The sequence below is a fragment of the Chlorocebus sabaeus genome, chromosome 20 (assembly GCF_047675955.1).
Source record: "Chlorocebus sabaeus isolate Y175 chromosome 20, mChlSab1.0.hap1, whole genome shotgun sequence".
In the NCBI taxonomy this organism is placed as follows: Eukaryota; Metazoa; Chordata; class Mammalia; order Primates; family Cercopithecidae; genus Chlorocebus; species Chlorocebus sabaeus.
Genome location: NC_132923.1, coordinates 20,575,211 through 20,598,440, shown reverse-complemented (window position 1 = coordinate 20,598,440; position 23,230 = coordinate 20,575,211). Strand labels below are relative to the sequence as shown.

At 40.0% G+C, this 23,230-nt stretch overlaps 1 protein-coding gene across 5 annotated transcripts in view; it reads left to right on the top strand.

The window, feature by feature from the left end:
* Positions 1-23,230, top strand: part of SLC22A15 (solute carrier family 22 member 15) — a 97,125-nt gene that overhangs the window by 57,260 nt on the left and 16,635 nt on the right. For 4 of the 5 annotated variants that reach the window (XR_005240351.2, XM_007977446.3, XM_007977444.3 and 1 more), the window contains 2 exons: positions 1,645-1,785; positions 3,735-3,820. Coding sequence is in view for 4 of the 5 variants with exons in the window: in XM_007977446.3 (XP_007975637.2) it covers positions 1,645-1,785; positions 3,735-3,820 (227 nt within the window). In the remaining variant the exon portion in view is untranslated. Of the gene's footprint in view, positions 1-1,644; positions 1,786-3,734; positions 3,821-4,172; positions 7,286-23,230 lie in introns of those variants that run through there. The other variant, XM_037998049.2, reaches the window with a different exon arrangement.

The following is a 23,230-nucleotide window of genomic DNA, read 5'->3' as shown; positions in this document are numbered from 1 at the left end:
TCACAGCTTGATTTAAATAGGGGTGTGTGTGTGTGTGTGTGTGTGTGTGTGTGTGTGTCTGGAATTTCTATTGTAAATGCAGAACAGACACACAGAAAACTAACTGGGAAACAGCATTATGTAAGAGGAAAGTCTCTTCTGCAGGTATAAAGGATTTTAAAAACATTTTAGAAAACTACATGGATTTAAATTTATTTTGCCCTCTGCTTTCATGCAAGGTACCTGGGAGACAGTGAGAATAGACAATGCAGTGTCACCTTGCATCCTTACATGTGATGTCCTGGCTACAATCCTGCCTGTTGCCCTTGGTATATGAATAACACTTCATCTCAGTAAGAATTCATGCATAATACTTCTGGCTCATTTGCTAGGGAGAGCTGGACTACTAACCACTCCAGCTTGAGGGTCCCTCTTCCTTACATCTCTCTCTCCTTACATGACCACAGTCTGGAGTACTTGGCCCACTTCTGAGATTAAGCAGAGATGGAAATAAAACTCACTTTCCTGATTGATCTCATTATAGCCACAGCTCATTAGACTTTCTCTAAGGAAAGCTAAAGGGAAGCAAATGAGAATGTCCCCTTAATAAACACTGATCAAATTGCATTGCAAAAGCATAAAAACTGATGAACTTAACAGAGCTTTGGTATTTTACTGCTTGTATAGAAATTTGTGGTTTACCAAACATATTCATATTCTTGTAAAGCCCAGTTTCAGGGTTTTATTTTTGTTCATTCTATTCTATTTTGTTTTGTTTTATTTTAATAATGCAGTTTCCTAGGCATAGAAGTACCTACTACCACCATTACTGTGTTTGAGGAAGCCCTGATTTGGATCTTTAGGTTGGCACTTGGCTTCCTCAGCTCTTTAGTTCCTGGATTGTAGGAGAGAGGTTTGGTGCCTAGCACAATGCCTGCCACCCAAGAGGAGCTCCCTGTTTGTTTCAGGAATGGTGTACATAAATAAATTAATGGCTTTTTAAGTAACCTTTCCTCAGTTGTTCCTCCTAGAAGATCCTGCCTTTGCTGTGACCTTTAATTTTTCTTTCCTGTTCTGGGAGTCTGTGTCATATGCACCTACTGAGTGCAGGATGGGGTTAAAACCTGCAATGGCAAGTGTCTGGATTATTGGGGATTGGAGTGCCAGTCATTTCGGGCCTTCAGGTGACCCACTGAAGATCCAGTCACTTCTCAGCTCGTGTTCTTAAGACCATCTTCTGTTGGCTTTCTCAATGGGAGTTCTTTTCTGGAATCATTTCAATAATATTACAACAGTCTATAACAAGTGTTCCATAAATCGTTGCCTTAAATAAAGAATAGGGTCATTGTGTTCTATTAATTGCAAAAATGCTTGCTGAAAGCTCATGCAATGTCTTTCCTCTTTAAGGGGCTGGCCATCCATTTGATTTATATAACATGTAGACATAGCTCAAATTATTTCCAAGCCCCCATAATTTTTTGTTTTTAACTAGTGTTGAAATTTAGATTAAAATAGAAAAATTAGTAGGAGAGACAAACTTATTGCTTGCAGCAGATCAAGCCACCATATTGAACCACTATTTGAATCTTCTCTGGCAAATTCTTATGTACTTTTCTATTGTCCTTCTTGTCTTTTACCTCCTGGTCCTTTGACTCCCAATTGCAGGTTTGTGTGCAGCTTGGTGTATTATGGCCTAACTCTGAGTGCAGGTGATCTAGGTGGAAGTATTTATGCCAACCTGGCCCTGTCTGGCCTCATAGAGATTCCATCTTACCCTCTCTGTATCTACTTGATTAACCAAAAATGGTGAGTAAGTGTGGATGAATATGAAGTGCACCACAGAGAATGCACACATACACATATGCCCTCTGATATACGTGCATATCTACATGGTGTTGTCTTTGTATGCAGTGTCAGCTGATTGCTCTGTGGTGATTAGTTTCTTTCCATCTAAAAACAGTTAGAATTCATTTCTTAGTGCAGGATTTCTTGAGTTTCATGTTTACGAGTTTTTATATAGGTTTCAATTCAATATTGAATATCAAAATCCAAGATAGTATTGAATATTACCATCAGAGGGTTTGTGAGTAGTCTGTATGTAATTTGTTAGTCGCCAGAGATGAGATTATTAGCTCTATGTAGATGAAACTCTATAAACCCAATTAACAGTAAATATTTAGAAGTTCTTACAAGAAGACAAATAATTGAGGGAACTAGAAAGACTTTTCTTATCTTCTGTGGCCCACCTTACTTTGTTGAGGAGGCAGAAGATACACTGTTTTACTCATTGTCAGTGGGCACAATTTTGAGATAGATTTTAAACATTATTTTATAGAGCCCCCTTTCCTCAATTTCTGAGATTGCTTCTGTTACTTAGCCCCTGACCAGGCCACCTAAAAATCCCATTCTGCATGAGCTGGGAATCCGTTGAATTATGCCATTTCTTTTTCTCCAGAAATCATCATTCCAACCAAACTCAGAATTCCTTTGGCATTGTGCTTAATGCTATTGTCATGATGTTTTAGCTGAGAGTGTTTTGAAGGGCAGGTTTGGATTCTGTTAAATTGAAGGCTTGTCTCCCAGGCAGTGTTCCCAGTTGCCTCTGCTGATCCCTGAGGTAGAGGCTACAGCTTACTCTCATCATGATACAAGAGCTGGATCATGTATTATATTCAGAAGTCTTTCCCAGTACCCCCAGTTGTGCCAGATGCCTCTCCTTTGTGCGGCTCTAGCACCCTGTGCGTACCTCTGGGGCCATTTAAAAGTGTTACAAGGAAGCCGTCCATGGGGGTATTTTATGTGTCTTTGCATCCCTGGTACTTGCCTAGCATGGTGTGTGTTACTTGAAAGGCCTTCCATATTGACTGTTAAATTAAGCAAAATGACCTGGAAAAGAAGACTCCAGACCTTCTTAGCACCACCCAGAGTTAGGATTGAAATCTGAAGCAGAGGGAAGGAAGGCTACCTTTGTGATCTGGCAGACCTGAATTCAGATCTAGTCTTTGCCACGTGTTCATTGTATGACTTTGACAAGTTTCTTCACTAAGCCTCCCTTCGTACTTATTCTCAAACCAGGGATTGTAAAATTCACTGACAAAATTATCAAAATTATTGAGGTTCCTAGTAAAAGTGCCTGGCATGTTGTAAGCCCCTAGAAAAGGGAGACTTATTAATGTTAATATATTTCTTCCAAGACTAGGGCTTTTATTTCAAAATCGCTTCTCTCAATAAGTATGAAATAACATTACACTTATTTCTGACCCACTAACAAATTTTTTTTCTGTGTGTATTTTTAAGAGAGATTGACTTTAAAAAAATGCCAAAACTTTAAACTGCATAAAACCAGAAAATAAAGGAAGTTGTAACCTTGTTTCAGTTTCATTCTCTAAAAGATGGAGAATATAATAGTACATGCCTACAGGATTTTTATTAGGATTAAATAAGGTAATAGATGGTAAACATTTAAAACAGTGTCTGAAACTTAGCACTCATGGAAATAGATGGAATGACACTATGCTCTTTTCCCACACAAATCACTTAATCCTGCCATCCGGCAACTTTCTCTTTGTTTTATAGTGGTTATTTATTTTGAGTCCTAGTCAGTTTCCTATCAGTCACATTTGCCACTTATGCCTTAAGAGGAGATGAACATATATAATGAAACTGAAGATTTTTAAATAAGAAGGTTGGGAAGAAACAGATGAATTTATAAGGTTCTTCTTAAGAGAACTGTGTAATTTCTTTCTATTGTTTAGGTTTGGTCGGAAGCGAACATTATCAGCATTTCTGTGCCTAGGAGGACTGGCTTGTCTTATTGTAATGTTTCTTCCAGAAAAAAAAGGTATGCCTTTCAAATTTCTATAAGGGTTTTGAACAGTACTTTTATTACAATGAATCATAATATAGTGGAGAGATGACCATATGGCATGCTTCATTTCTGTGATTGCTTATTGTTTAGCAATTGTGTGGGATATAATGGGCCAGATTCCTTCCATTGCTTCAGCTATTCTCTGGGTGAATAATGTGCTTAGAGGTGCACTATTAATTCTTTCAGGCTATTAAGCTACCATCTGGGGTAACTGAGATGTAGTATTGGTGATGTTAGAGTTGTTTATTTGATGGTGAGGAGGACAGATTAGTTCTTCACAGAAAGAAACTTCATCCAAGGTCGTAAATTGCACTCGTCATTACAGCCAACCACAAGATTGGAGAGCAGAGCCCCTGGTTCTCAAAGGTGGCTTTGGTGCCCCTCAACATCTCCAGCATGACTCTCAAGGAACTCCAACAACAACAAGAACAATGGTATTCACTCTTGGTGACAATGGATAGTCTCTTAGTCTTATATAAATGTGAAAACACCTAGGTAGGAAACTGGCATTTTTATATATGTGTAGCTTTGCTATGCAAACACAGCTTCAAGAAGGATCCCTTTAGCATTCTAATATAACCTGATTGCTGCCCCTGTGTAGACATTCTGTAGCTATTGCTGGTTTTCAATCTCTTTTTTCACTAGCACACCTGAGGTATGTCAGCGATTGCTTTGGGAACTGTGTTTTTGGTCGTGATTTTCTAGAAGGAGGAGTGAGTCACAACAACTCTCTGAAGCTGGAGCATGTGATATAACAAGAGCCCTGTCTTAGGGGCTTTTGGATTTTGATAGGGTTCTGTTATGAAGCTTGCATTCCAGGTGGCAATCCTTATGAGACGATTTGGCGTAAAGTTTTGATAACTACTGGAAATGCATGAAGAATTCATTTTATTTCAGAGTATATCAGGTATTAAATACTCCTTTGGTAAATTGCTTCTCCTTGTGATTCATTTGTGCATGTCGCATTAAAGACCCCAAGGCCGTATGTTCTCCCTGTTTTATAACCCTCCAGTATGTCTACTTTGCTGTTGATTGCCGCATGAGGTTCTATACCTTGAGTCTCTAGTGTAAATTGCTCACTACTTAGAGTTTACCCAATACTTAGAACAGCTTTAAAGTGATTTTCATAGAATCATGGAAACTAGAGAACTGAGTAAATTTGCCCATTTTTTATTCTCTAAGCAAATGGGTGCCCCTGCTAGTGCGAAGTAGAGGAGGAACTCCCCAGCTGTTGCCCTGCCATAGACTTGTAGAACTAGGTGCTCAGTTTTGTTTGTCTTCTGGTAAGACAGTGATGGACTTCAAATTGTTGTAGTTTTATATCCAGCAGATTTTGTTTTGCAGAGGCACCTTGAGAATTCGTTTTTTTTTTTTTTCTTTTTTTTTTTTTTACCTGTAATAGTCCAGCATTCTGTTTATTGCCACATAGAGAAAAACTTTTCACTAGTCCTGTAAACACACCTGTAACCTGTCACACCTTCATAAGCCAGGCCAATTAATGTGTTTCCTTCCCTCCCACTTATTTGCACACTCCAGGTAACCCATCCCCTAGGACTCTACATGTGGCCCTTTCTTGAAATGATCTCTTCTTATAAACAACAAGACAAAAATCTATGGTAAAGGCAGATATATGGTCTCCTCTCCAGATCAGCAAGTACCACTCTATTTGATTATAATCCGTTTTAAGAGAGCAGCTTGGACCCTTTGTTGATTGTGTCCCTTGGTGGACACTGAATAAGAAACAGCGTAGCAGAGTATCTTTGACATTCCACGAATGTGCCTCAGGAGTATGTTACCTCTGTTATACTTAGAAAACGTGGATGTATTGTCTGTTTGTAATGATTTCTTAGCTGGGCATGGTGGCTCACGCCTGTAATCTCAGCACTTTGGAGGCTGAGGAGGGCAGATCACCTAAGGTCAGGAGTTCGAGACCAGCCTGGCCAACATGGTGAAACCCCATCTCTACTAAAAATACAAAAATTAGTCGGGCGTGGTGGCGGGTGCCTGTAATCCTAGCTACTAGGGAGGCTGAGGCAGGAGAATGGCTTCAACCCAGGAGGTGGAGGTTGCAGTGAGCCCAGATGGTGCCATTGCTTTCCAGCCTGAGTGACAAGAGGAAAATTCTGTCTCAATTAAAAAAAAAAAAAAAAAAGATTTCCAGGGAAATTATTTCTATTTTTAATATTTCTACTACTTAATTTTAATAAATAATTTCTATATTTAATAACCATTACTATTAAAATTATTGTCTTCCACTACCATTGAGCCCATTGTCTTTCATTTAATTCATCACTAGAGAGAGAATATATGGTCACCTTTTTTGTGTAATCCTTTCTATGCTTGCAAAGACTTCCAGCTATGCCTGAATTTTCTCTTCTTCCAGATAAATAGTATTTGTTCTTTAAACTCTCTTTAAACATTTTGTATTTACTCTTTAAAATATTTTGATGACTTTTTTTTAATCTCAAGTTTTTCAAAGGTTTAGGCTACATTTGTAAAAGTTCTAATAAGTACATATAAAGAAAATGACCTAGCAGTTTGAAAAATTCTGTAGCATCTTGTGTTAGTTTGGAGAGTACTCATTTTCTGTTTGCATTTTGTGTTCCTTCGTCCTCACTTTTCCTTACCAAACATACGTTCAGTCTTGCCTTTCTGCTAACTCAGGTGACCCTCTACCCATCATTATTTTTTAGCACCTCTACTTGATTGTGGGTCTCTGTGTCAGAAGCATTTGTGGAGACCGTGACAATGTATCTCTAGAAGAGATAGCCAGTAAGCCAGAAAATAAATTGTTTGGCATTCCTCAGCCTTTGGTTTATAATTATTAGACATAAGTGTCCTTCCCAGTACATATTTGCATGCTGGTTGGCCTTGAAGTAAATGTTCTCCTCTGGGAGTAATATTAGCAGGTGGCCACTAATGTTTTTCCCAGATTAGTAATCAGACATTTTACCTGAATTCTGTGCTTGCGTGGAGGATTCTAATTAACCTTACAACACTTGCTACCATTTATTAAGTATTAATCAAGTGCTGGGTTCTCTTTATATACAGAAGGTATTATAATATTATCCCCATTTTTATAAAGAAACAAAAGCCCAGATTGGTCAAGCAACACGTCCAAGGTTGCATAGCAAGTAAGTAGCACATCTGGGATTCAGATTCCTTCTAACTCTAAAGTCAGTCCTCTTTTGGGAATGCTGTTTTCTCTTCTTAGATAAAAGAGGATTTTTTTGTATGGTTTGTTTTGAGACAGGGTCTCGCTCTGTTTCCCAGGCTGGACTGCAATAGTGTGGTCATAGCTCACTGCAGCCTTGACCTCTTGGGCTCAAGCAGTCCTACCACCTCAGTCTCCTGAGTAGCTGGGACTACAGGCATGCGCCAGCCATGTCAGGCTAATTTTTAAAATTTAAAAAAAAAAAAAAAATGTTTGTAGGCTGGTCTGGAACTCCTAGTCTCAAGTGATTCTCCTGCCTTGGCCTCCCAAAGTGCTGGGATTATAGGCATGACCATCGCACCTGGCCAGATAAAGAGTTTTAGAACCAAAGTATTCACTGTAAATAATGAAGCTAAAGTTAGAGGATTAACGCTGCCTGATTAAAGCCAGTTCTTAACTCTTTAGTGTGCAGGCCTGATGGGAATTGGCCAGTGTTGAAGAACCTGGGTTGTCAGAGTGGCATTGGGCTCTCATTAATGAGGTTTCTGGCAGTTGTGGTCCTGCCAGAGAATCTGAACAGTAGGAGGTCATGGCGTGATAAACACGGTTCTTAGTGAGGCAGTGTTCTTAGACTCAGCCCTAGTGGCACCTTCATATCTCATTTCTTTTTCTAACGTTGGTCTGCACATTTCTTTATTTGACTTCTCTAGTGTCTATGATACAAAAGATACCATTCATAAACAAAATCTAGTTCCTAGTCTCAAAGAGTTTACAATCTAATGAGAGTAATCAGGGATTCAAAAATAATAATAAAAGTACTATATGAGAATTGACAGCAAAATGCTGTGGGAACTTTAAGCTCAGGCCATGATAGTGATGGAGACCAGCTGACTTGCTTTAAACAACAATAGAACCAGAAAAAATATATACGTAAGAAATGTTGATTTTCAGACATTGGACAACAGACTGCATAGGACAGGCAGTGATCACTGAGAGGAGAAAATAAACAAAGTAGGCTCTGAAAATGCCCTAGCTCATGGTTGCCAAACCACAGTGCAGAGAAGGGAAGCCCAATAAATCATAGCATTCTTACTAAATTGAAGAAACAGAAATTGAAACTTGGGGAAGCCAAGATGTCTGGAATTTGCTGAGCAAAATACTGGAGAGTAGTAAGATACACAGAGGAAGAACTCCAGAGGTCTGCAGAAGAAACCTCCTAGTCTTGGCTGCTTACTGATTTGAGCATGCATTTGAAGAAACTACTGAGGCCAGGTGGAGATCACCAGAAAGTGGCAGGCAGAACAATTCTTGGATTGTTGAGTACATGAATGGTTTGTGTTCTCTTCAGCCGGTCGCAGAGCATTGGATAGAGACCTCCTAGGTCAGAGTCATTTTGGGAAAAGGCTTTTTTTTTTTTTTTTTTTTTCCATAAATGTGCTTAAAAACAAAACTCAGAAAGATCAGCTGATTCCAAGTAACTTAACTGCATCACAGAACAAAGACCAACAAGACTTAAAGGAACAATAAAGTCCAGCACCCCAAAAAATAACATTAACAAAAAAAAAATTGAGTGTATAGCCTCCAGTCAAAATCACCAGGCATGCAAATAAGCAGGAAAATACCTCCCACAAGTAGAAGAAAAATCAATAGAAACAAAACCAAAAATGCACAGATGATAGAATTAAGAGACAAGAATATTAAAACAGCTATTATAAATGTACTCCATGTACTTAAGAATACAAGCAGAATACAAGCAGAGAAGTCAAAGGAAAGAAAAGACACACTTTCATCTAGAGATGAAACATATAATGTATGAAAAAAATACGGAAGATGAGATTAAAAACAGGTTAAACACTAAAGCAGAAAAGATCAGTTAAAGATATTAAAAAACTATACAACATGAAACAAAAAAAATTGATTAAAAAACTAACAAAACATCAATGAGTTGTGGGACAATATTAATTGGCCTACATACATGTAATATTAGTCTTAGAAGGAGGGGATAAAGAAAAAGTATTGGGGTGGAGCAAGATGGCCGAATAGGAACAGCTCCAGTCTCCAACTCCCAGCGCGAGCAACACAGAAGACCGGTGATTTCTGCATTTTCAACTGAGGTACTGGGTTCATCTCACTGGGGAGTGCCAGACGATCGGTGCTGGTCAGCTGCTGCAGCCCGACCAGCGAGAGCTGAAGCAGGGCGAGGCATTGCCTCACCTGGAAAGCGCAAGGGGGAAGGGAATCCCTTTTCCTAGCCAGGGGAACTGAGACACACAACACCTGGAAAATCGGGTAACTCCCACCCCAAAACTGCGCTTTAAGCAAACAGGCACACCAGGAGATCATATCCCACACCTGGCCGGGAGGGTCCCACACCCACGGAGCCTCCCTCATTGCTAGCACAGCAGTCTGTGATCTACCAGCAAGGCAGCAGCGAGGCTGGGGGAGGGGCGCCCGCCATTGCTGAGGCTTAAGTAGGTAAACAAAGCTGCTGGGAAGCTCGAACTGGGTGGAGCTCACAGCAGCTCAAGGAAACCTGCCTGTCTCTGTAGACTCCACCTCTGGGGACAGGGCACAGTAAATAATAACAAACGCAGCAGCTCTGCAGACGCAAACGACTCTGTCTGACAGCTTTGAAGAGAGCAGTGGATCTCCCAACACGGAGGTTGAGATCTGAGAAGGGACAGACTCCCTGCTCAAGTGGGTCCCTGACCCCTGAGTAGCCTAACTGGGAGACATCCCCCACTAGGGGCAGTCTGACACCCCACACCTCACAGGGTGGAGTACACCCCTGAGAGGAAGCTTCCAAAGCAAGAATCAGACAGGTACACTCGCTGTTCAGAAATATTCTATCTTCTGCAGCCTCTGCTGCTGATACCCAGGCAAACAGGGTCTGGAGTGGACCTCAAGCAATCTCCTACAGCTATAACCTACAGCTGAGGATCCTGACTGTTAGAAGGAAAGCTATCAAACAGGAAGGACACCTACACCAAAACCCCATCAGTACATCACCATCATCAAAGACCAGAGGCAGATAAAACCACAAAGATGGGGAAAAAGCAGGGCAGAAAAGCTGGGAATTCAAAAAATAAGAGCGCATCTCCCCCGGCAAAGGAGCGCAGCTCATCGCCAGCAACGGATCAAAGCTGGACGGAGAATGATTTTGACGAGATGAGAGAAGAAGGCTTCAGTCCATCAAATTTCTCAGAGCTAAAGGAGGAATTACGTACCCAGCGCAAAGAAACTAAAAATCTTGAAAAAAAAGTGGAAGAATTGATGGCTAGAGTAATTAATGCAGAGAAGCTCACAAACGAAATGAAAGAGACGAAAACCATGGCACGAGAAATACGTCACAAATGCACAAGCTTCAGTAACCGACTCGATCAACTGGAAGAAAGAATGTCAGCGATGGAGGATCAAATGAATGAAATGAAGCGAGAAGAGAAACCAAAAGAAAAAAGAAGAAAAAGAAATGAACAAAGCCTGCAAGAAGTATGGGATTATGTAAAAAGACCAAATCTACATCTGATTGGGGTGCCTGAAAGTGAGGGGGAAAATGGAACCAAGTTGGAAAACACTCTTCAGGATATCATCCAGGAGAACTTCCCCAACCTAGTAGGGCAGGCCAACATTCAAATCCAGGAAATACAGAGAACGCCACAAAGATACTCCTCGAGAAGAGCAACTCCAAGACACATAATTGCCAGATTCACCAAAGTTGAAATGAAGGAAAAAATCTTAAGGGCAGCCAGAGAGAAAGGTCGGGTTACCCACAAAGGGAAGCCCATCAGACTAACAGCAGATCTCTCGGCAGAAACTCTTCAAGCCAGAAGAGAGTGGGGGCCAATATTCAACATTCTTAAAGAAAAGAATTTTAAACCCAGGATTTTATATCCAGCCAAACTAAGTTTCATAAGTGAAGGAGAAATAAAATTCTTTACAGATAAGCAAATGCTTAGGGATTTTGTCACCACTAGGCCTGCCTTACAAGAGACCCTGAAGGAAGCACTAAACATGGAAAGGAACAACCGGTACCAGCCATTGCAAAAACATGCCAAAATGTAAAGACCATCAAGGCTAGGAAGAAACTGCATCAACTAACGAGCAAAATAACCAGTTAATATCATAATGGCAGGATCAAGTTCACACATAACAATCTTAACCTTAAATGTAAATGGACTAAATGCTCCAATTAAAAGACACAGACTGGCAAACTGGATAAAGAGTCAAGACCCATCAGTCTGCTGTATTCAGGAGACCCATCTCACGCGCAGAGACATACATAGGCTCAAAATAAAGGGATGGAGGAAGATTTACCAAGCAAATGGAGAACAAAAAAAAGCGGGGGTTGCAATACTAGTCTCTGATAAAACAGACTTTAAACCATCAAAGATCAAAAGAGACAAAGAAGGCCATTACATAATGGTAAAGGGATCAATTCAACAGGAAGACCTAACTATCCTAAATATATATGCACCCAATACAGGAGCACCCAGATTCATAAAGCAAGTCCTTAGAGACTTACAAAGAGACTTAGACTCCCATACAATAATAATGGGAGACTTCAACACTCCACTGTCAACATTAGACAGATCAACGAGACAGAAAGTTAACAAGGATATCCAGGAATTGAACTCATCTCTGCAACAAGCAGACCTAATAGACATCTATAGAACTCTCCACCCCAAATCAACAGAATATACATTCTTCTCAGCACCACATCGTACTTACTCCAAAATTGACCACGTAATTGGAAGTAAAGCACTCCTCAGCAAATGTACAAGAACAGAAATTATAACAAACTGTCTCTCAGACCACAGTGCAATCAAATTAGAACTCAGGACTAAGAAACTCAATCAAAACCGCTCAACTACATGGAAACTGAACAACCTGCTCCTGAATGACTACTGGGTACATAACGAAATGAAGGCAGAAATAAAGATGTTCTTTGAAACCAATGAGAACAAAGATACAACATACCAGAATCTCTGGGACACATTTAAAGCAGTGTGTAGAGGGAAATTTATAGCACTAAATGCCCACAAGAGAAAGCAGGAAAGATCTAAAATTGACACTCTAACATCGCAATTAAAAGAACTAGAGAAGCAAGAGCAAACACATTCGAAAGCTAGCAGAAGGCAAGAAATAAATAAGATCAGAGCAGAACTGAAGGAGATAGAGACACAAAAAACCCTCCAAAAAATCAATGAATCCAGGAGTTGGTTTTTTGAAAAGATCAACGAAATTGACAGACCACTAGCAAGACTAATAAGAAAAGAGAGAAGAATCAAATCGACGCAATTAAAAATGATAAAGGGGATATCACCACCGACCCCACAGAAATACAAACTACCATCAGAGAATACTATAAACACCTCTACGCAAATAAACTGGAAAATCTAGAAGAAATGGACAATTTCCTGGACACTTACACTCTTCCAAGACTAAACCAGGAAGAAGTTGAATCCCTGAATAGACCAATAGTAGGCTCTGAAATTGAGGCAATAATTAATAGCCTACCAACCAAAAAAAGTCCAGGACCAGATGGATTCACAGCTGAATTCTACCAGAGGTACAAGGAGGAGCTGGTACCATTCCTTCTGAAACTATTCCAATCAATAGAAAAAGAGGGAATCCTCCCTAACTCATTTTATGAGGCCAACATCATCCTGATACCAAAGCCTGGCAGAGACACAACAAAAAAAGAGAATTTTAGACCAATATCCCTGATGAACATCGATGCAAAAATCCTCAATAAAATACTGGCAAACCGGATTCAGCAGCACATCAAAAAGCTTATCCACCATGATCAAGTGGGCTTCATCCCTGGGATGCAAGGCTGGTTCAACATTCGCAAATCAATAAACATAATCCAGCATATAAACAGAACCAAAGACAAGAACCACATGATTATCTCAATAGATGCAGAAAAGGCTTTTGACAAAATTCAACAGCCCTTCATGCTAAAAACGCTCAATAAATTCGGTATTGATGGAACGTACCTCAAAATCATAAGAGCTATTTATGACAAACCCACAGCCAATATCATACTGAATGGGCAAAAACTGGAAAAATTCCCTTTGAAAACTGGCACAAGACAGGGATGCCCTCTCTCACCACTCCTATTCAACATAGTGTTGGAAGTTCTGGCTAGGGCAATCAGGCAAGAGAAAGAAATCAAGGGGATTCAGTTAGGAAAAGAAGAAGTCAAATTGTCCCTGTATGCAGATGACATGATTGTATATTTAGAAAACCCCATTGTCTCAGCCCAAAATCTCCTTAAGCTGATAAGCAACTTCAGCAAAGTCTCAGGATACAAAATTAATGTGCAAAAATCACAAGCATTCTTATACACCAGTGACAGTCAAACAGAGAGCCAAATCATGAATGAACTTCCATTCACAATTACTTCAAAGAGAATAAAATACCTAGGAATCCAACTTACAAGGGATGTAAAGGACCTCTTCAAGGAGAACTACAAACCACTGCTCAGTGAAATAAAAGAGGACACAAACAAATGGAAGAACATACCATGCTCATGGATAGGAAGAATCAATATCGTGAAAATGGCCATACTGCCCAAGGTAATTTATAGATTCAATGCCATCCCCATCAAGCTACCAATGAGCTTCTTCACAGAATTGGAAAAAACTGCTTTAAAGTTCATATGGAACCAAAAAAGAGCCCGCATCTCCAAGACAATCCTAAGTCAAAAGAACAAAGCTGGAGGCATCACGCTACCTGACTTCAAACTATACTACAAGGCTACAGTAACCAAAACAGCATGGTACTGGTACCAAAACAGAGATATAGACCAATGGAACAGAACAGAGTCCTCAGAAATAATACCACACATCTACAGCCATCTGATCTTTGACAAACCTGAGAGAAACAAGAAATGGGGAAAGGATTCCCTATTTAATAAATGGTGCTGGGAAAATTGGCTAGCCATAAGTAGAAAGCTGAAACTGGATCCTTTCCTTACTCCTTATACGAAAATTAATTCAAGATGGATTAGAGACTTAAATGTTAGACCTAATACCATAAAAATCCTAGAGGAAAACCTAGGTAGTACCATTCAGGACATAGGCATGGGCAAAGACTTCATGTCTAAAACACCAAAAGCAACGGCAGCAAAAGCCAAAATTGACAAATGGGATCTAATTAAACTAAAGAGCTTCTGCACAGCAAAAGAAACTACCATCAGAGTGAACAGGCAACCTACAGAATGGGAGAAAATTTTTGCAATCTACTCATCTGACAAAGGGCTAATATCCAGAACCTACAAAGAACTCAAACAAATTTACAAGAAAAAAACAAACAACCCCATCAAAAAGTGGGCAAAGGATATGAACAGACATTTCTCAAAAGAAGACATTCATACAGCCAACAGACACATGAAAAAATGCTCATCATCACCGGCCATCAGAGAAATGCAAATCAAAACCACAATGAGATACCATCTCACACCAGTTAGAATGGCGATCATTAAAAAGTCAGGAAACAACAGGTGCTGGAGAGGATGTGGAGAAATAGGAACACTTTTACACTGTTGGTGGGATTGTAAACTAGTTCAACCATTATGGAAAACAGTATGGCGATTCCTCAAGGATCTAGAACTAGATGTACCATATGACCCAGCCATCCCATTACTAGGTATATACCCAAAGGATTATAAATTATGCTGCTATAAAGACACATGCACACGTATGTTTATTGCAGCACTATTCACAATAGCAAAGACTTGGAATCAACCCAAATGTCCATCAGTGACAGATTGGATTAAGAAAATGTGGCACATATACACCATGGAATACTATGCAGCCATAAAAAAGGATGAGTTTGTGTCCTTTGTAGGGACATGGATGCAGCTGGAAACCATCATTCTTAGCAAACTATCACAAGAACAGAAAACCAAACACCGCATGTTCTCACTCATAGGTGGGAACTGAACAATGAGATCACTTGGACTCGGGAAGGGGAACATCACACACCGGGGCCTATCATGGGGAGGGTGGAGGGGGGAGGGATTGCATTGGGAGTTATACCTTATGTAAATGACGGGTTGATGGGTGCAGCACACCAACATGGCACAAGTATACATATGTAGCAAACCTGCACATTGTGCACATGTACCCTACAACTTGAAGTTTAATAATAATTAATAAATAAATAAATAAATAAATAAATAAAAAAGAAAAAGTATTTACAGAAATGCTCAAATGCTTTGCAAATTTGATGAAAACTATAAACACATAATAACAAAGTGGTCAGTTCAACAAGAGGATAGAACAGTCTTAACTGTATACTTGTAATAAATTTATAGTACACGAAGCAAAAACATATAGAATTGAAAGGCAAAATAGACAAATCCAAGAAACACAGATACTTCAGTATCACTTTCTCAATGATTGATAGAAAGGTAAACAGAAAATATAGACTTGAACAACCAATATGACCTGATCTATAGGTCACTCTACCCTAAACCAATAGAATATATATTCCATTTGAAGTGCGCACAGAACATTTGCCAAGAAATACCTTATTCTAGGCCATAAAACAAGTTTCAATAAGTTTAGAAGAATTGAAAATTTACAAAAACAAGTTAGTTGACCAGAGTAGAATTAAACTAAAAATCACCAGCAGAAAGGTATCTGGAAGATCCTTAAATACATGGATATGGAACAACACCCTTCTAAAAACATGTAGATTGAAGAAAAAAATCACAAGGAAAACTGGAAAATATTTTTAATTGAACAATAAAATATACTGTATCGGCCCGGCACAGTGGCTCATGCCTGTAATCTCAGCACTTTGGGAGGCCGAGGTGGGTGGATCACTTGAGGTCAGGAGTTCAAGATCAACCTGGCCAACATGATGAAACCCTGTCTCTACTAAAAGTACAAAAATATTAGCCAGTCATGGCGGTGCACACCTGTAATCCCAGCTACTCAGGAGGCTGAGGCAGGAGAATGGCTTGAACCCGGGAAGCAGAGGTTGCAGTGAGCCGAGATTGCACCACCGTACTCTAGCCTGGGTGACAGAGTGAGACTGTGTCTCAAAAAAATACAAAGTATACTGTATCAGAGTTTATGGGAGGCAGATAAAGTAATGCTTAATGGGAAATTTATATAATTCTTTTAAGTATCAGAAAAAAAGAAAGTTTTCAAATTAATGATCTGAGCTTCCAACTTAAGAAAGTAGATAACAAATTTTAAAAAAGAAGAGCTAATTAAGCACAATGCAAGCACAGGAAGAAAATAATAAATATAAAAGCAAAACAATCAATGGAATGAAAAGCAAAACAATGGAGAAAAGTCAATGAAACCAAAATCTGGTTGTTTAAGACCAATGCAATTATTAAACCTCTAACCATGATAATAAAGAAAAAAGAGAGAAGACACACATTACCAATATGTGGAATGAAAGAGGGGACATCATTATAGAACCTATAGGCATTAGTAAGGGAATATTATGAACATTTTTATGTCAATAAATTCAGCTTAGGTAAAATGGGCAAATTTCTTGGAAGATTGCAAACTACCAAGCTTACTTAAAAACATACAGATAACCTGAATAGCACCACTAAAAAAAAATTGAATTTGTAGTTAAAAACATTTCCACAAAGAGAATTCTAGGCCCAGATGGCTTTACTGGTAAATTCTATGAAACACAAAAGAAAGAACATCAATTGTACACACTTTTCCAGAAAATAAAGAGGAGAGAATAACTCTCCCAACTTAGCCTCTAAGGGCCAGCAATTACTTTGGTACCTAAACCAAACAAAATAAAAGCATTATAAGAAGAGAAAACTAGGGGGCGGAGCAAGATGGCCGAATAGGAACAGCTCCAGTCTCCAACTCCCAGCGCGAGTAACACAGAAGACCCGTGATTTCTGCATTTTCAACTGAGGTACTGGGTTCATCTCACTGGGGAGTGCCAGACGATCGGTGCTGGTCAGCTGCTGCAGCCCGACCAGCGAGAGCTGAAGCAGGGCGAGGCATTGCCTCACCTGGAAAGCGCAAGGGGGAAGGGAATCCCTTTTCCTAGCCATGGGAACTGAGACACACAACACCTGGAAAATCGGGTAACTCCCACCCCAATACTGCGCTTTAAGCAAACAGGCACACCAGGAGATCATATCCCACACCTGGCCGGGAGGGTCCCACACCCACGGAGCCTCCCTCATTGCTAGCACAGCAGTCTGTGATCTACCGGCAAGGCAGCAGCGAGGCTGGGGGAGGGGCGCCCGCCATTGCTGAGTCTTAAGTAGGTAAACAAAGCTGCTGGGAAGCTCGAACTGGGTGGAGCTCACAGCAGCTCAAGGAAACTTGCCTGTCTCTGTAGACTCCACCTCTGGGGACAGGGCACAGTAAACAATAACAAACGCAGCAGAAAGCTCTGCAGATGCAAACGACTCTGTCTGACAGCTTTGAAGAGAGCAGTGGATCTCCCAACATAGAGGTTGAGATCTGAGAAGGGACAGACACCCTGCTCAAGTGGGTCCCTGACCCCTGAATAGCCTAACTGGGAGACATCCCCCACTAGGGGCAGTCTGACACCCCACACCTCACAGGGTGGAGTACACCCCTGAGAGGAAGCTTCCAAAGCAAGAATCAGACAGGTACACTCGCTGTTCAGAAATATTCTATCTTCTGCAGCCTCTGCTGCTGATACCCAGGCAAACAGGGTCTGGAGTGGACCTCAAGCAATCTCCAACAGTCCTACAGCTGAGGGTCCTGACTGTTAGAAGGAAAACTATCAAACAGGAAGGACACCTACACCAAAACCCCATCAGTACATCACCATCATCAAAGACCAGAGGCAGATAAAACCACAAAGATGGGGAAAAAGCAGGGAAGAAAAGCTGGGAATTCAAAAAATAAGAGCGCATCTGCCCCGGCAAAGGAGCGCAGCTCATCGCCAGCAACGGATCAAAGCTGGACAGAGAATGACTTCGACGAGATGAGAGAAGAAGACTTCAGTCCATCAAACTTCTCAGAGCTAAAGGAGGAATTACGTACCCAGCGCAAAGAAACTAAAAATCTTGAAAAAAAGGTGGAAGAATTGATGGCTAGTGTAATTAATGCAGAGAAGGTCATAAACGAAATGAAAGAGACGAAAACCATGGCACGAGAAATACGTGACAAATGCACAAGCTTCAGTAACCGACTCGATCAACTGGAAGAAAGAATGTCAGCGATGGAGGATCAAATGAATGAAATGAAGCGAGAAGAGAAACCAAAAGAAAAAAGAAGAAAAAGAAATGAACAAAGCCTGCAAGAAGTATGGGATTATGTAAAAAGACCAAATCTACGTCTGATTGGGGTGCCTGAAAGTGAGGGGGAAAATGGAACCAAGTTGGAAAACACTCTTCAGGATATCATCCAGGAGAACTTCCCCAACCTAGTAGGGCAGACCAACATTCAAATCCAGGAAATACAGAGAACGCCACAAAGATACTCCTCGAGAAGAGCAACTCCAAGACACATAATTGCCAGATTCACCAAAGTTGAAATGAAGGAAAAAATCTTAAGGGCAGCCAGAGAGAAAGGTCGGGTTACCCACAAAGGGAAGCCCATCAGACTAACAGCAGATCTCTCGGCAGAAACTCTTCAAGCCAGAAGAGAGTTGGGGCCAATATTCAACATTCTTAAAGAAAAGAATTTTAAACCCAGGATTTTATATCCAGCCAAACTAAGTTTCATAAGTGAAGGAGAAATAAAATCCTTTACAGATAAGCAAATGCTTAGAGATTTTGTCACCACTAGGCCTGCCTTACAAGAGACCCTGAAGGAAGCACTAAACATGGAAAGGAACAACCGGTACCAGCCATTGCAAAAACATGCCAAAATGTAAAGACCACTGAGGCTAGGAAGAAACTGCATCAACTAACGAGCAAAATAACCAGTTAATATCATAATGGCAGGATCAAGTTCACACATAACAATCTTAACCTTAAATGTAAATGGACTAAATGCTCCAATTAAAAGACACAGACTGGCAAACTGGATAAAGAGTCAAGACCCATCAGTCTGCTGTATTCAGGAGACCCATCTCACACGCAGAGACGTACATAGGCTCAAAATAAAGGGATGGAGGAAGATTTACCAAGCAAATGGAGAACAAAAAAAAGCGGGGGTTGCAATACTAGTCTCTGATAAAACAGACTTTAAACCATCAAAGATCAAAAGAGACAAAGAAGGCCATAACATAATGGTAAAGGGATCAATTCAACAGGAAGAGCTAACTATCCTAAATATATATGCACCCAATACAGGAGCACCCAGATTCATAAAGCAAGTCCTTAGAGATTTACAAAGAGACTTAGACTCCCATACAATAATAATGGGAGACTTCAACACTCCACTGTCAACATTAGACAGATCAACGAGGCAGAAAGTTAACAAGGATATCCAGGAATTGAACTCATCTCTGCAGCAAGCAGACCTAATAGACATCTATAGAACTCTCCACCCCAAATCAACAGAATATACATTCTTCTCAGTACCACATCGTAGTTACTCCAAAATTGACCACGTAATTGGAAGTAAAGCACTCCTCAGCAAATGTACAAGAACAGAAATTGTAACAATCTGTCTTTCAGACCACAGTGCAATCAAACTAGAACTCAGGACTAAGAAACTCAATCAAAACCGCTCAACTACATGGAAACTGAACAACCTGCTCCTGAATGACTACTGGGTACATAACGAAATGAAGGCAGAAATAAAGATGTTCTTTGAAACCAATGAGAACAAAGATACAACATACCAGAATCTCTGGGACACATTTAAAGCAGTGTGTAGAGGGAAATTTATAGCACTAAATGCCCACAAGAGAAAGCAGGAAAGATCTAAAATTGACACTCTAACATCGCAATTAAAAGAACTAGAGAAGCAGGAGCAAACACATTCGAAAGCTAGCAGAAGGCAAGAAATAACTAAGATCAGAGCAGAACTGAAGGAGATAGAGACACAAAAAACCCTCCAAAAAATCAATGAATCCAGGAGTTGGTTTTTTGAAAAGATCAACAAAATTGACAGACCACTAGCAAGACTAATAAAGAAGAAAAGAGAGAAGAATCAAATCGACGCAATTAAAAATGATAAAGGGGATATCACCACCGACCCCACAGAAATACAAACTACCATCAGAGAATACTATAAACACCTCTACGCAAATAAACTGGAAAATCTACAAGAAATGGACAATTTCCTGGACACTTACACTCTTCCAAGACTAAACCAGGAAGAAGTTGAATCCCTGAATAGACCAATAGCAGGCTCTGAAATTGAGGCAATAATTAATAGCCTACCAACCAAAAAAAGTTCAGGACCAGATGGATTCACAGCTGAATTCTACCAGAGGTACAAGGAGGAGCTGGTACCATTCCTTCTGAAACTATTCCAATCAATAGAAAAAGAGGGAATCCTCCTTAACTCATTTTATGAGGCCAACATCATCCTGATACCAAAGCCTGGCAGAGACACAACAAAAGAAGAGAATTTTAGACCAATATCCCTGATGAACATCGATGCAACAATCCTCAATAAAATACTGGCAAACCGGATTCAGCAAAACATCAAAAAGCTTATCCACCATGATCAAGTGGGCTTCATCCCTGGGATGCAAGGCTGGTTCAACATTCGCAAATCAATAAACATAATCCAGCATATAAACAGAACCAAAGACAAGAACCACATGATTATCTCAATAGATGCAGAAAAGGCTTTTGACAAAATTCAACAGCCCTTCATGCTAAAAACGCTCAATAAATTCGGTATTGATGGAACGTACCTCAAAATCATAAGAGCTATTTATGACAAACCCACAGCCAATATCATACTGAATGGGCAAAAACTGGAAAAATTCCCTTTGAAAACTGGCACAAGACAGGGATGCCCTCTCTCACCACTCCTATTCAACATAGTGTTGGAAGTTCTGGCTAGGGCAATCAGGCAAGAGAAAGAAATCAAGGGGATTCAGTTAGGAAAAGAAGAAGTCAAATTGTCCCTGTATGCAGATGACATGATTGTATATTTAGAAAACCCCATTGTCTCAGCCCAAAATCTCCTTAAGCTGATAAGCAACTTCAGCAAAGTCTCAGGATACAAAATTAATGTGCAAAAATCACAAGCATTCTTATACACCAGTAACAGACAAACAGAGGGCCAAATCATGAATGAACTTCCATTCACAATTACTTCAAAGAGAATAAAATACCTAGGAATCCAACTTACAAGGGATGTAAAGGACCTCTTCAAGGAGAACTACAAACCACTGCTCAGTGAAATAAAAGAGGACACAAACAAATGGAAGAACATACCATGCTCATGGATAGGAAGAATCAATATCGTGAAAATGGCCATACTGCCCAAGGTAATTTATAGATTCAATGCCATTCCCATCAAGCTACCAATGAGCTTCTTCACAGAATTGGAAAAAACTGCTTTAAAGTTCATATGGAACCAAAAAAGAGCCCGCATCTCCAAGACAATCCTAAGTCAAAAGAACAAAGCTGGAGGCATCACGCTACCTGACTTCAAACTATACTACAAGGCTACAGTAACCAAAACAGCATGGTACTGGTACCAAAACAGGGATATAGACCAATGGAACAGAACAGAGTCCTCAGAAATAATACCACACATCTACAGCCATCTGATCTTTGACAAACCTGAGAGAAACAAGAAATGGGGAAAGGATTCCCTATTTAATAAATGGTGCTGGGAAAATTGGCTAGCCATAAGTAGAAAGCTGAAACTGGATCCTTTCCTTACTCCTTATACGAAAATTAATTCAAGATGGATTAGAGACTTAAATGTTAGACCTAATACCATAAAAATCCTAGAGGAAAACCTAGGTAGTACCATTCAGGACATAGGCATGGGCAAAGACTTCATGTCTAAAACACCAAAAGCAACAGCAGCAAAAGCCAAAATTGACAAATGGGATCTCATTAAACTAAAGAGCTTCTGCACAGCAAAAGAAACTACCATCAGAGTGAGCAGGCAACCTACAGAATGGGAGAAAATTTTTGCAATCTACTCATCTGACAAAGGGCTAATATCCAGAACCTACAAAGAACTCAAACAAATTTACAAGAAAAAAACAAACAACCCCATCAAAAAGTGGGCAAAGGATATGAACAGACATTTCTCAAAAGAAGACATTCATACAGCCAACAGACACATGAAAAAATGCTCATCATCACTGGCCATCAGAGAAATGCAAATCAAAACCACAATGAGATACCATCTCACACCAGTTAGAATGGCAATCATTAAAAAGTCAGGAAACAACAGGTGCTGGAGAGGATGTGGAGAAATAGGAACACTTTTACACTGTTGGTGGGATTGTAAACTAGTTCAACCATTATGGAAAACAGTATGGCAATTCCTCAAGGATCTAGAACTAGATGTACCATATGACCCAGCCATCCCATTACTGGGTATATACCCAAAGGATTCTAAATCATGCTGCTATAAAGACACATGCACACGTATGTTTATTGCAGCACTATTCACAATAGCAAAGACTTGGAATCAACCCAAATGTCCATCAGTGACAGATTGGATTAAGAAAATGTGGCACATATACACCATGGAATACTATGCAGCCATAAAAAAGGATGAGTTTGTGTCCTTTGTAGGGACATGGATGCAGCTGGAAACCATCATTCTTAGCAAACTATCACAAGAACAGAAAACCAAACACCGCATGTTCTCACTGATATGTGGGAACTGAACAATGAGATCACTTGGACTCGGGAAGGGGAACATCACACACTGGGGCCTATCATGGGGAGGGTGGAGGGGGGAGGGATTGCACTGGGAGTTATACCTGATGTAAATGACGAGTTGATGGGTGCAGCACACCAACATGGCACAAGTATACATATGTAACAAACCTGCACGTTATGCACATGTACCCTACAACTTAAAGTATAATAATAATAAATAAATTTAAAAAAAAAAAGAAGAGAAAACTACAGATCAATCTCTCTCATTAATATAGATGTAAAAATCTTAAACAAAATATTAGCAAATTGAGTCCAGCACTGCATAAAAAAGGCAGTACATAATGACTATACCAAGTTTTATCCCACAAATACAAGGTTGGTTTAACATTCAAAAGCCAATTAGTAACCAGGCATGGTGGCTCATGCTTGTAATCCTAGCACTTTGGGAGACCGAGGAGGGTGGATCACGAGGTCGGGAACTTTCTTA